Source organism: Nerophis ophidion, linkage group LG05 (genome assembly GCF_033978795.1).
Source record: "Nerophis ophidion isolate RoL-2023_Sa linkage group LG05, RoL_Noph_v1.0, whole genome shotgun sequence".
Lineage (NCBI taxonomy): Eukaryota > Metazoa > Chordata > Actinopteri > Syngnathiformes > Syngnathidae > Nerophis > Nerophis ophidion.
Window position 1 is genome coordinate 41,802,815 of NC_084615.1, and position 14,905 is coordinate 41,817,719.

The 14,905-nt window shown below is 41.2% G+C and overlaps 1 protein-coding gene across 3 annotated transcripts in view; it reads right to left on the minus strand.

Annotated features, from left to right (window-relative positions):
- Window positions 1-948: 948 nt before the first annotated feature.
- The window catches only part of runx2b (RUNX family transcription factor 2b), a 112,220-nt gene continuing 98,263 nt past the window's right edge, over window positions 949-14,905 (minus strand). For all 3 annotated transcript variants that reach the window (XM_061900981.1, XM_061900983.1, XM_061900982.1), the window contains 3 exons: window positions 13,916-14,083; window positions 13,396-13,557; window positions 949-5,167 (listed from right to left, as the gene is read on the minus strand). In XM_061900981.1, the coding sequence (XP_061756965.1) occupies window positions 4,689-5,167; window positions 13,396-13,557; window positions 13,916-14,083 (809 nt within the window). In that variant the 3' untranslated portion in view covers window positions 949-4,688. The remainder of the gene's footprint in view (window positions 5,168-13,395; window positions 13,558-13,915; window positions 14,084-14,905) is intronic.

The window sequence follows — 14,905 nt, forward strand, 5'->3', positions numbered from 1 at the left end:
CCACATTTTCAGTCCCCTACAAGGTTTCTCATGGTATCCCATTGGGTTGAGTTTTTCCTTGCCCTGATATGGGATCTGAGCCTAGGATGTCGCTGTGGCTTGTGCAGCCCTTTGAGAACCTTGGGATTTAGGGCTATATAAATAAACTTTGATTGATTGATTGATGGACTACAGCGATTATAAATGTAAAGTCCTGCGATAAGGTGGCGACTTGTCCAGGGTGTACATTGCCTTCCGCCCGGTTGTAGCTGAGATAGGAACAGGCGCCCCCCCGCGACACCAAAGGGAATAAGCGGTAGAAAATTGTTGGATAAATGTAATGTCAAACATTTTCGCTGCATAAATTAGGAGACCAAGCAAAGCAGAATACGTTTTTAAGGTGAGATTAAAGATATTTTGGGACTAAATGTTTTGTAAGGCCACAGTTCGACCCTGAAACAGGCGCATAGACTTTGTATTATTGATGTATTTTTGCTACTAAAACAATAACAACTATTCATCCCCGAGCCAAGTCAAACGATGCAAATATCTTTATTGCGTGACTTATTACATAACTTTGGGACTTTGAAAAAAAGTAATATCAGCAGGAGCTTTTCCCCCCTTTTTTCCCCACGTAATTTAAATGCAGGGAAATCCCAAGAATGTTAAACCCCCCCCCCCCCCCCCCCCCCCCCCCTCCTATGGGCTCTATTATGTCTGGGAATAATGTAAAACAGCTTCCCTGCGTGTCCGTGTCTCTTTGCTTTCGGAAAGACAGTTGAGACGGCGGAGCACCCTCCCCCACCCGCCCCCGGCCTGTCGCCACCGACCCGGTCCAAAGACAATGCGGGCGCAGACAGAGCGGCAGGCCACAGGTGACATCGCTCGCTGTTCCCTCCGCGAGAAAAAAAAAAAACACGCGGAGGAGGAGCCACGGTAACCTTTGGAGAAACTCCAAGGAGACGCTAGGAAGGTAAGAAAAGTCCGGGTTTATTCCTGAAGTAAACAAACTGTACAATCATCACATAGCCAATTTCACGCACGCTTGTCGCTGTCCCTTTAAGAGGAGGAAAGGACTAAAACCAATGACCTTATTTGGGCAGTGGGCGGGGTCACCATTGATGAAAGAAGAGCTGGATAACATAATTCCAAGACATAAAACATTTTGATCCACGACACCACAAACAAAAGAACACCAACAAAAAAACTTTTGGAAAACATTTGGAGATTCCGACACATGTTGGTCGTTATCTGTGAAAAGGCATGTTATATTTTGTATTTATAAAATATATCCAAAAGTTTTTTTAATTGCTTTCTGGAGTTACAAGACAAATACTTTGATGAAGCGGAGGGAATGGAATGTCATTTTATTCCTCCAAGAGAATAACTTGAATATGCTTCTACTTAATATTGGATGGAAACCAAACAATGTCGACAGTATTAGCATGTGCTGTCCTCTATGTGTGTGAGTGTTCTTGTATTTCTACCCTTTTTGAGACATCAACAAGGAAAAGCACTTCAGTCAACAAGTAAGGACCAAAATCATGGTCCCAATACGGAATGTCTCATTTGCACCCCTGGTGGTGAAATCTATCAAAATTAGGGTGGTCCCAAAAAGGAGGGATTTTTTAAATTGACTCTGTGTCAGTTTTAAAATCGCTCCCCTTCTGGTCAACATATGAAATAACAAGTGTGTGTAAACATTTGCAGTGCTCCTCCACTGGCCAGAATATGAAATAACCAGTGTTTGTAAGAGTTTGAAATACGCCGCCTTCGGCCAAAATGTATAAGAATGTTTTTAGTAAATTTGTATATAGAGACATACTGTAATAACTTCAATTAAATAATGAAGATAGAAAACCAATTACTAAAATAAATTAACTAAAAGCAGTCTTTCTCACAATGTGTCGACTTATTTCTTATTAAATTGGGAACAATTTCTCATATTGTTTCTGTTTCTGTAATATTGCAAAATTTTCTCGTAAAATGATTACTTTTTTAAGTAAAGTTATTACTTTTTAATGCAAAATGGTGACATTTGTCATATAAAACTATGACTTTTATCACAATATTGCCAATTTTTTTGTTGTTGTTGAAAAATAGTGAATTTTTTTGAGTAAAATTATGACTATTGTCATAATTTCCCCAAGTAAAATTCTGATTATTATTATTATCATATTGTCAACATTTTTAAGTTTTCTTATAAAATTGTGACTTTTGTCGAGTAAAATTATGACTCTTTTCATAAAAATTGCCAAAATTTTAAGCAGTTCTTGTAAAATTGCTACTGTTATTGGGTAAAAATCCAACTTTTATCATAATATTGCACAAATGTTCAGTTTTTCTTGTAAAATTTTGACTTCCGTCGAGTAAAATGAGGACTTTTTATAATACTGCTAAAATTCAAAGTTTTTCTTGTGAAATTCCAACTATTTTTTCACAACAAGCTTTTTTATATTTGCATAGTACGTATATATTATTAATGATCTTTATATATCTAGAAAGAGTGGTTCTAAAGATGTAGGCATTTCCGGAGGTCTCAAAAAGATAACAAATACAATAATTTGTGTGTGTGTGTGTGTACATAAGTGCTTAATTACATACTTTGCTTCTTTTAAATGTCACACAGCTCCTTAAAAAAAATGTATAAAAAGTTTTCCACCTGGTATTTTTTTTAAGATTGTAGCGCTGCTAGTGCAAAATATTGTCCAGTTGAGGTCCCAGTTAAAAAAACAAAAACATTTTTCTCTGAGTTTAGTTGGAAATCACAAAAACATTTGTAACGCAAATGTATGAAATTAAATATAGTCCTAGTGAAAAACATTGCACAAAGATGGCCACCTTTTCAAGTACAGTCAAACTTCACTTTTTGTATACCGTCTCAGTTCTTGTACAGCCAACAAACGACTGTCGTCTAAACAAACTACTGTCGTCTGTTTATCACTTTGCACAATGGAGTGCTGAGTGTAATTGAGTGTCTGTGCTTATCCTTAATGGAGTACAAATGCAAAATTGTCCAATATGGGGTCCCAAAAAGTTGTGAGTGCCAGCACTTTGGTAAAGAAGGTGAACCACACTATTAAGAAATCATTTTTAGTAGAAAATCTTTGTGTATCCCTCCCCTGGGTTCATTCCATCTTCAATAAAGGTCAACATTGTGTTAAATGTTTATTTTTATATATTTCATTGATTATTTAAATGTATTTCACATTGTTTTCTGCATATAAAACTGTATTTTTTCATACAATGTGTTTTTTTGGGAGTGTGTCGAACAAATTCATTAAATTTACATAATTTCATATGAAAATATTGTTTTGGCTTTTTTCTGACTTTTTGGAACAAGGTGATGTACCTTGAAAAGCTGCCAGTTAAACCATTTTTGAACCAAATTAGACAAAAGTATTTGAAGAATGTGCTATAAGCAAAGTCAATTTGATTTAATTAAATTTTTTGACCCAGCAAAAATATTTTCCCCCCCTAAATTAGACAGCATTTATTTTGGTAGAAAATCCTCCAACAATGATTCAAACAATATTTTGTGGAACAACAAATGGAGAAGCTGGCAGTGAGGTCACACTCAAAAATGATACTTGAATTCTATAGAGAATTTCACAAAGATTGCTAATAAAAATGGGACTCATTACCTCCCTGCTTGGCACTCAGTACAAAAGGTTGGAATTGGGGGTTAAATCATCAAAAATAATTCCTGGGCGCGGCCACTGCTGCTTCCCACTGCTCCCCTCACCTCCCAGGGGGTGATCAAGGGTGATGGGTCAAAAGCAGAGAATAATTTCGCCACACCTAGTGTGTGTGTGACAGTCTTTGGTACTTTAATTATAATAATGCTACAAAGGAAACCTAATTTTTTGATTTTTCTTTCACCAATTGCACCCCTTTTATAGAGAATCTTACAAAATTCAGACTCTTTGGAATATCAAACAACCTTTTTTTGGAAATTCATCTGAAAAAAGAAATCGCTGATACAAAATGCTACTAAATTTAAGAACATTTGGTACATCAAACATGATTACGGAGGACGACACAGTTATGAGCCAATCAGGCAACAGGTTGAGGTCTTGAGACGTTCCAAAGGAGATGAAAAATAAGTGCTTTGTCAATTATCTAGGACAAAAAGGAAGGAAGACGAGGCGAGCGTCAAACACTCTGACAAACTTTCACAAAGTTGTCTTTTTTTGGAAATCAATAAACAAGTGTGTGTGTGTGTGTGTGTTGGGGTATTTTGGTCCTGAGTTCTTTTATTGCGACTTCACTGATTGTATGCAGGACGTAGCGTCCAAGGTGTGCGTGTGAGGATCGTAGTAACTGAAGGACGATGTGGCGCTCAATAAATATCCAAGCTTGGACTCGCTCATCTTTGGGAAGAACAAAAGTCTTAAATTAGGTCACTTTTTTAAGTTCGTTGCAAAGACTCAAGTTTTGAAAATCGATAAGTTATGGCTTCATAAGTTAACAGGAAGCAATGTACTCTTTAAATAACTGTCCTCTCAGTGCGTCTGTCCCATATGAAAACATGCAAAAAAAGCTTTGGGTACAAAATAAAAGGCTTCCCTTATTGAGTTAGCTGCTGGTCGCTCGTTTGCTGCGAGCCTTTTTTCCTTCCCGACATTCCAGGAAGACGAGTTCGCACAAGTCAGGAGTTTGTTTGTTGGGAAAAAAAAAAAAGAAGTCCTTTCAGTCACGTGCTGTCGTCAGTATGGCCGCCACACGGCCTCATCCATGCGGCCGCCCGGGTTGAGGACAGTGGGGGAGTTGCTGTGGCTCCCGTCGCCGTCCACCCCGCCCTCGGTCTGGCCGGGCAGGTTGGGGTTGACCAGCGTGGTGCCCGTGGAGGCGCTGGTGCACGGCGGCACCATGCGGGACGGCGAGCGGTCCCCTCCGGGCACCATGGAGATCTGGTAGGAGCCGGACGAGGCGCCGTAGTACAGGTAGGGGGTGCTGCTGGTCTGGAAGGGTCCGCTCTGGCTCTGGGTGGAGCCCGGGTAGGGCGGCGGGAGGTACGTGTGGTAGTGGGCGCCGCCCAGCGACATGGCCGAGGTGACGGGCGGCGTGTAGGTGAAGGTGGCCGGGTAGTGCATGCGGGGGCTGCTGAAGCGACTCTCCGTCAGCGACGACAGGCCCGGGAACTGCCGTTCAAACTGACCCGGGAAGGGACTCAGGTCTGAGGACCCTGGAGGACAACAACAAGATAAACTGTTAGCTTACCAACATCAACACACATTGTCCAGTAGCTCTGCACGCGTTTTTTTTGGCTTTTGTAAGACAAGAAGAATGGGTAAATGGGTTATTCTTGTATTGCGCTTTTCTACCTTCAAGCTACTCAAAGCGCTTTGACACTATTTCCACATTCACCCATTCACACACTGATGGCGGGAGCTGCCATGCAAGGCCCTAATCACGACCCATCAGGAGCAAGGGTGCAGTGTCTTGCTCAAGGACACATGGATCGTGACGAGGTTGGCAGAAGGTGGGGATTGAACCAGGAAGCCTCAGGTTGCTGCACGGCCACTCTGCCAACCGCGCCACGCCTTCCCCAAGAAGTAGGTCAAAAGAGAAGACAAGGGCTCAAGTTCAAAGCAATAAACGTCACCGTACTACTTACTACTTTGCTTCTTTTTGCACTTTGAACATTTTAAAATTGTAAAAAAAATAAAGATAATTATCACGCAAATATCACTTTTCAAAAAGATTGAGTGCTAATTCAATTACAGGTGTTGCATTACTGATTTTGTAGCTTTGAAAGTTAGCCGATACAGGTATTGATCTGATACAGATATCAACATAAATACTTTTATTACTTAGCAGTGTGGAATATCAGAAAAGGTTTGATTGAGTGAAATGAGTCAAACAGAGAACATAGTATACAATTAATTATACATTATGTATACATTATATTACATACATACATATACAATATAATACATGCATAAAACTGCTCACTGCTCCCCTCACCTCCCAAGGGGTGATCAAGGGCGATGGTTCAGATGCAGAGAATAATTTCACCCCACCTAGTGTGTGTTTGTGACAACCATTGGTACTTTAACTCTAAAATATACAGGACATTGAAATTACCGTATTTCCTTGAATAGCCGCCGGGCATGTAATATACGCCTGCTTTGAATTACTGCCGGGTAAAACTGGCTCCCCAAAACAATAAGCATATGCTTACTTTTACCGCCGGGTCAAATTTGTGATGTCACGAGTGACGCTTCCCCTGCCATCATTTTCTAAATGGCAGAGGAGTTTTGTTTTGGTTTTAATGTGTGTAAACCAGGGGTCTTGTTCCACAGCCATACAGATCACACTAATGGTTGTGATATAAACAACTTTAACACTCTTAATAATATGCGCCACACTCTGTGAACGCACACCAAACACATTTCTGGAGAACATTGGCTCTGTAACAGATTATAAACGCAACATAACACTTACCCAGAAAGCAATGCATCCACGACTCCTGGCTACACCATACACTCACTTGCACCAAAGCCCCCCCTCTTCTCCGTGCGTTGGTTGAGGTGGGCAGGGTTGGGGGCGAGTGTATAATACAGCCAAGAGTCACGGATGCACGGCATTATGGGTAATCCCTATGCTGCGTTTATAACGTGCTACAGAGCCAATGCTCTCCAGAAATGTGCTTGGTGTGGGTTCACACAGTGTGGCGCATATTATTAAGAGTTTTAAAGTTGTTTATATCACAACCATCAGTGTAAAAGGTATGGCTGTTGACCAAGTATGCATGGCAATCTCTTATAAGAAGAAGCGAAATGCATGTGTCCGCCCAGCACGCAGACAGCATGGTCAAAAGTGGGAACAATGACATGCTGTAGAGCAGTGGTTCCCAACCACCGGGACGCGGACGCAATACATTTTTTTATTAATAATTTTTGTTTATCACACTCAATTTTTTTATTGCATGCCATTGGTAAGCGCAGGGATGAGAAGAGGTTTTAAAATGATTGGCGCCTGCTCACTTTTACCGCATGCTATGAATAAGCGCAGGAGTTTTAAAATAATTAGCGCCCTGGCGGCTATTCAAGTAAATACGGTATACAAAGTATAAAAATAACTAACCTATTTAGTTAAATTGGGGCTCAAGGCATAACTGTACATATATATGTATATAACATATATATATATATATATATATATATATATATATATATATATATATATATATATATATATATATATATTTTAAATCAAACTTCAATTTTATGTATATTTTGTACTAAAACAAAATCATGGAAAATAAATTGTTCAATGTTACAAGTTTTGTACAAAATAAAAATTTGAACATCATTGAAACAACTTCATGAACAAATAACAATGTTTGCATAATTAAAGTGGGATTCGATAACCAGTACATTCCGTCTTTCAAGATGGCCGATATTAATGTGTGCCACGAGATCCATTGGGACTTAAAATTAAAGTTAAAGTACCAGTGATAGTCACACACATATTAGGTGTGGAGAAATTATCCTCTGCATTTGACCTATCCCCTTGTTCACCCCTTGGGAAGTGAGGGGAGCAGTGAGCAGCAGCGGTGGCCACGCCCGGGAATCATTTTGGTGATTTAACCCCCAATTCCAACTCTTGATGCTGAGTGCCAAGCAGGGAGGTAATGGGCCCCATTTTTATAGTCTTTGGTATGATCTCATGGACACTCTAACCACAAGACCACTGAACAGGTGACCTTGGGGAAAGGTCACATTATAGTTCTATCAGTGACAGAGCAGGAAGCGAGTGGAAATAAAGGTTTGCTGTAAAATTTCCCATTAAGCGCCCCGTCATCCATTAAGTGACATTTTTTACATGTGCTTCTCAGATCCCAGTCCAGCCCTACGCTCAACGCGTGCTCTGAATTTAAGGCAGGGTGGCCTTGAACCTACTTATCAACCATCTGGAATGGTCTTATGCTATCTTTAAGTTGAAGTGGAGCAGTAATTGTTTTTTGGTGACACCTAATGGCCACAATAATTAATTAATTTAAGATCATGATGTAGTAGATTGAATGATGCTGACACCTTTGTTACTGGATACTTTTGAATACACTTCTGCCTAGTAGACTTTAATTAATGTGTAACTATACATATTTGATACTTGTTCATATTGACAAAATGTGCTGTTTTAGACTGCAATATTGTCCAATTAAGGATACTTATTATGGGACGGCGTGGCGCGGTTGGGAGAGTGGCCGTGCTAGCAACCTGAGGGTTACTGGTTCAATCTCCACCTCCTACCAACCTCGTCACGTCCGTTGTGTGCTTGAGCAAGACACTTCACCCTTGCTCTTGGTGGGCCGTGGTTAGTGCCTTGCATGGCAGCTCCCGCCATCAGTGTGTGAATGTGTGTGTGTGAGTTGGTGGATGTGGAAATAGTGTCTTTGAGTACCTTGAAGGTAGAAAAGTATAACCCATTTACCATTAACATTTATATTACATACGTCCAGCTCGTGTGCTATGTTGTGCTTAGCTGTTGTGTAGCTGCTAAGTCCTAGTAGCCTACAGCCAAGCATGTTTACCTTTTGTAAATGTCTTGACTAAAATATATGAAAAGACAAACCTTGTGTGCTTATTGGAGGACATTTAAATGTTTACTGGCTGTCCAGCTTTGCACAAGTAAACACGCTGCATGACTGCTTGTATCGCTGATTTTAGACGCAATTATCCAATATGTGTTTTTTTGGAGTTCAAGTACCTACGAGTCTTGTTCACGAGTGGGTTAAGAGTGGATCGTGAGATCGACAGACGGATCGGTGCGCCGTCTTCAGTAATGCAAACATTGTACCGATCTGTTGTGGTGAAGAAGGAGCTGAGCCGGAAGGCAAAGCTCTCAATTTACCGGTCGATCTACGTTCCCATCCTCACCTATGGCCATGAGCTTTGGATCATGACCGAAAGGATAAGATCACGGGTACAAGCGGCTGAAATGAGTTTCCTCCGCCATGTGGCGGGGCTTTCCCTTAGAGATAGGGTGAGAAGCTCTGCCATCCGAGAGGAGCTCATATTAAAGCCACTGCTCCTCCACATCGAGAGGAGCCAGATGAGGTGGCTCGGGCATCTGGTCAGGATGCCACCCGAACGTCTCCCTAGGGAGGTGTTTAGGGCACGTCCAACCGGTAGGAGGCCATGGGGAAGACCCAGGACACGTTGGGAAGACTATGTCTCCCGGCTGGCCTGGGAACGCCTCGGGATCCCCCGGGAAGAGCTAGACGAAGTGGCTGGGGAGAGGGTAATCTGGGCTTCCCTGCTTAGGCTGCTGCCCCCGCGACCCAACGTCGGCTAAGCGGAAGAAGATGGATGGATGGATGGATGTTTTTTTGCTGAAATCTGACTGATATCCGAAATCAATATTGGATTGGGACACAGCTAGAATTAGTCAAATGTTACTACCTAAGACATTGTCCGTACAGTTAATTAAGGCAGGAGTTTGACCCTGGAACAGATTGTTTCCGCTTACAGGATTCTTTTTTCCGATATGGGAAGAATAGTATGAAATAGTTTTGTGTGATCAACTTTTTATTGTTTTATTCATTAGCTTCACTCTCGCTGACAAAACTGCACACATTGTGCATGTATTTTAAAGTTCGTTTGCGTGTGTGTGTGTGTGTGTGAGTCTATGAATCAGGAGCTGCACATGTGGAAACACTTTGTGCCCGAACAGTTTCCATGAGATTCATAATGAGGCGGGCCTCAGCTCTGATGTGGCTTCTTCGCTCGCCTCCCGTCGGCTCCAGCATATGTGTGTGTGTGTGTGTGTGTGTGTGTGTGTGTCTCACCCTCACTTTGCCGCCCCCACAGCCCGCTAAAAACCGCTAACTGGCTGCGGTTGAGTCTGACGCTGGGTGCAGAGTTTATGGATGATGGGAGGTCCAACTCCCCTTTTTGTCTCCCCTTAGTGGCGAAACGCAGTTACGCCGCTCTTATCGTAAATCACAAGGCGTCTTCCGTGTCACCGCGTCTGCTGGTGGAGGACGGGCGAGCGGAGAGGGGACAGAGTGGGGCGGGGGTTTCAGTGTTTATGTGCAAGCCAGCATATGCTGCCAATTAAAGCCTTTTTCTCAACTTCCTCAACTCTTATTCTCAGAGAAATAATAGGTGATCGTCTCCGCCATGATCTCAGAGCGCATTTTAACATCTCGGTTCTGGTCCTGGTGCCAAGGGGTTCTGTGATTACGCGCCAGAAGCCATTTTATAGCAGATGGACGTTTTTTGACAAAATACTTCCGAAATCAGAATTGAGTGGTTGACATCTTGCCACACATGAGGTGGACTGCACGTCTGTGTGTGTGTGCGTGTGTGTGTGTTGAGGGGCGGGGCACTTAGCACCTAAGCATTGTATCAGTTTCTGTCCGCTTGTATGGTAAGATAGTGTTACCGAGGTGTCAACATGATCCGCATGAGTCTCGGTTACATCACTTAGGAAGCGGATTTTTACACTGTGGTGTGTGTACAGCTCGTGGCACGCGGGCTCCATCTAGTACATACCTGGGCAAATTAAGACTATATATATAAAGTCTTCAACTATACAAAATATTTCAATGGTTGGAATTTGCGCTTATGGATGATATATCGGTTACTATGGTAATCTAATTAGTTACTATGGTCATCTAATTAGTTACTATGGCTATGTAAGTCACAGCAGCTCAGACGAGGCACCAAGCAGTGCGGGTGGGGAGCGTTTCCACAGACGCGGAAGGAGATTTTCACAACTAAGTTCTAAAGCATTAGTGATGTATCAGATATATCAGATTATAGGTGGGTTTATTTTGTACCCTTCGCGTTCATATTTAGATGTTTGTTAAATTTTTGTTGCGTTTTACTTGATTGTAAAATGTGTCGATCGAAAGGGGGTGTGACGTTCATGTTGTCAATATTCAGTGTTTTATCCTTCATAGAAAAATTTAAAATTCCATTATGTTTTTTAAGATGTCTGTCATAACATTTCTAGAATTCAATCAGAGAGTTTCGTGAGGTTTTGTATTAGTGTTCATAAAAATAGATATACCTGTCCCCAGACACATTTTTTTCTCTAAATGTGGCCCCCGAGTCAAAATAATTGCCCAGGCCTGATCTAGTGAGACGCCAAAGAATTACTTAATTAAAGTACAATATTTTATGTTCCAATATTCAAACACATTGTTACTGTTCAAACATTGTGTACTGTGAAATAAAACCTCTGTCTTGTTTTTAAGGAATACATAGGCCTACTGTGTTATTGTATTTTAATGTCGGTCATTACGGTGGTACTTGGAGAGCCACGTCTTTTTTTGAGGTGGTCCTTGGTGAAAAAGTTTGAGAACCACTGACTTGGGCATTATTCAAGTGTGCGCACAATGCCCTTGATGTAAACGCAATTAAAGCTACAGACGTTTAAAGAGCTTCTAGAAGAGAAAAGTGATACAGGTGTAGGCAGATAGAACTTGTTGGGATTTTACACGGAAGGGGTGGGGACGGGTGATGGGGTTAGGGGTGTTTTTGTGTCAGGGAAAAATTGAAAGCAAGATGCATCTGCTACAGCAAAGAGGCAGGCTAATGCAATTACCCGCAATGCCTTGTGAGCAAGGCATATTGCCCATAAATCACTTTATTTGTCAGGCCACACACGCCTGTTATCAACCCCCGCCCCCACCTTCCCAACAAGCCTGTTATTACCCACAATCCCTCTGGGATCAAAGGCTCGTAGCCAGAAACAAAAGTAAACAAATCCCGACATCCAAGACGCTCCCACGAGAGACTTATTTGCCTTTCCTTGAAGATTCCTACACTTTTTGTAGACAAACTGTTGCAGGTGACAGGAGGTCATCTGATGTCAAAGCTCTTGTTAGTGACTTCAGGGGAGTTAATGTATTAAATTATTAGGAGATTTAATTATGAGAACAAGTTAGTAATAGCTACTATCGAATTAATATTTAGTTATGAAATGAAAAGTTGACATGAATTAACAGTAATGAATATGGAGATTAAATTAGTTGATTAGTATGGCAACACTAAATTTGCCCTAGTGTGTGAATGTGAGTGTGAATGTTGTCTGTCTATCTTGTCCAGGGTGTAATCCGCCTTCCGCCCGATTGTAGCTGAGATAGGCGCCACCGCCCCCCGCGACCCCAAAAGGGAATAGGCGGTAGTAAATGGATGGATGGATAGTATGATGATAGGACCTACAATAATACAAACCTTACCGTGATTTTTTATTACAATATTTGGGTATCAATTGCATTACTGATGAATACTGTAGATTAAATTAGTTATTGTGATTAATGTGGATATTAAATTGGATATATGTGACTATTGTGGAGGTAAAAGTTTGTGGATTAAAATATTATTAGTACCAATGTGAAGATTAAATGAGTTGTTGGTGATTACTATGTACTTCACATGAGTTAGTGATTAGTATTTTTAATAATAACTTGTTGGTGAGTAATGTGAACATTTAATGAGTAAGTGGTGATTTATATGTAGATTAAATGAGTTCCATCCACCCATTTTCTACCGCTTATTCCCCTTCGGGGTCGCGGGGGCCGCTGGTGCCTATCTTAGTTACAATCAGGCGGAATGCGGGGTACAACCTGGACAAGTCGCCACCTCATCGCAGGGCCGACACAGATAGACAGACAACATTCACACTCACATTCACACAATAGGGGCAATTTAGTGTTGCCAATCAACCTATCCCCAGGTGCATGTTTTTGGAGAACCCACGCATTCACGGGGAGGACATGCAAACTCCACACAGAAAGATCCCGAGCCCGGGATTGAACCCAGGACTACTCAGGACCCTCGTATTGTGAGGCGGACGCACTAACCCCTCTGCCACTGTGAAGCCCGATATATATATATATATATATATATATATATATATATATATATATATATATATATATATATATATATATATATGTGTATATATGTATGTATATATACATATATATGTATAAATACATATATATATATAAATATATACACACATATATATACATATAAGTATATAAATATATAAGTACATATATATATATATATATATATATATATATATATATATATATATATATATTTGAAGTAGACAGTTTTCTTTCACTAAAATAATGACTTTTGTCGAGGCTAGAACCAATTATTTATGTTTACATTTATTCCTATGGGGAACTCTGCTTTAGTAGACAAACTTCTCAGTTTGCAAACCATGTTGACGAACCAATAATAAAGTTCGTAAATCAAGTTTTCACTGTATTAGTGTAGCTAAAATTAGTTAGTAAAGACTAATATGTAGCTAAGATTAGTTGTTAGTGATTAATACGGAAATAAAATTAGTTATTATTGACTAATTTGAAGCAATAATCAGTTAATAGTGATTAATACAGCGATAAAATGAGTGACTACACAAAAGGAGCGTCTCTACCTGTTAAACGTCGAGGCACGTCGCTGATGGCGGGCAGGCCGGTGCCTCGGCTAGAAGAGAGGGGGGTGGTGGAGTGGACTGAGGGGGACGCCATGGGACTCAGGTAGGATGGATACGTCTGTTCGTAAGACCAGGGAGGAGAGGACTGGGACTGACGCGGGTCTGAATGTGGAGGAGGGACAGAAGGAGAGGCAGGAAGCAGAGAAAGATAAAGAAGTTTACATGGAATGCGATTTGGACATGTTTTGTTACATCCTCGGTTAAATACAACTATTGTTTATCTTGTAGGAGAATATCGTGCGGTTTCCTTATGAGAGCTTGATGTCCATGCAGCAGCACAGCTGGCAGACATCCAGTTTGTCAACACAGCAAACAAGCAGCAACAAGTGTTGGACAGTACTTTTTGGTGAAGGTGAGGTCACAACCTCAATTCTTAATCTCAAATCTACTGCTAAAGACTTTTAAGAGGTTGTATGCCGCCATGGTGACCGAGAGCTGAGGGCGTGCATGTTGGGCTCACCGGTAAGCTGCGTCTGTCCCTGCGGGTTGAACGTGTTGGCCGCCGTGGCGAGTGCGGGACGAGCGGCCTGAGCGGGCACCGTCACCCTCACCCTCATCCTCTCCAGCTCACTGAGGCGGTCTGAGAAGAGGCCCGACTTGGGCGCGTCCTCCAGCTTCTGGCGATGCCCTGAGGACACAAGGAAGGAGTTTTTCATTGGGCGGGGAGAGTCATTTTGCAGCGTTCAATAAGCTTGTCTGCAAAAAAATGTGTAGTTCGAAACGCCATCGTGGACAGTTAAATCCACAGGTTTGCAACTCAGCAAGAATCAAAGGAAAAACTACACTTTTTTCTCAAAATTCACATAGACGCATCATTTTCATGTTCAACTGCGATTAACTTCTTTTCACACTTGAATCCACTGACAATCATGGAAAATCTGCCTTTTACCTCCAGTGAATCACCGCCTATTTGCCATGGATTCGCAGCCCCACAAATCCACATATTTCTTATCACTTTCTTTGGTGTCTAATTTGGTTAAAAAAAAAATCCTCATTTATGCTTCGGTCGAAGAACAGGTCTATTTTCATACATAATTACAACAGATTATAAAGTGCATTAAAGGGGTGATATTATGATTTTTTTCTTAATTTAAAACACTTTCTTGTGGTGTACATGACATGTAATTGCGGTTATTTGGTCGGTATGAAGCATAGATTATGTTTTACAGAGCATCTTTAAGCTGCTTTCTGACTGTTTCTTCAGGATGTGCTGTTTGGTGGGCGGTCTTACTTACGTGCCTCCACTTCGACTGCGTCTTCTCCCCTTTATCTTTGTTGTACTAGTAGTTTTTAGCGCTTACATAGCAAGTATTCTGACGGATTAAGTTCGAAATCAGGTTGTCCAGAACCCAATATTTTGGTCCCGGTATTAAAATGTATTTCGGTAGTTTTCAAAATAAAGGTCGACCGCAAATACATTTCGTTTGGTACATTAAACATATGTTTCTTA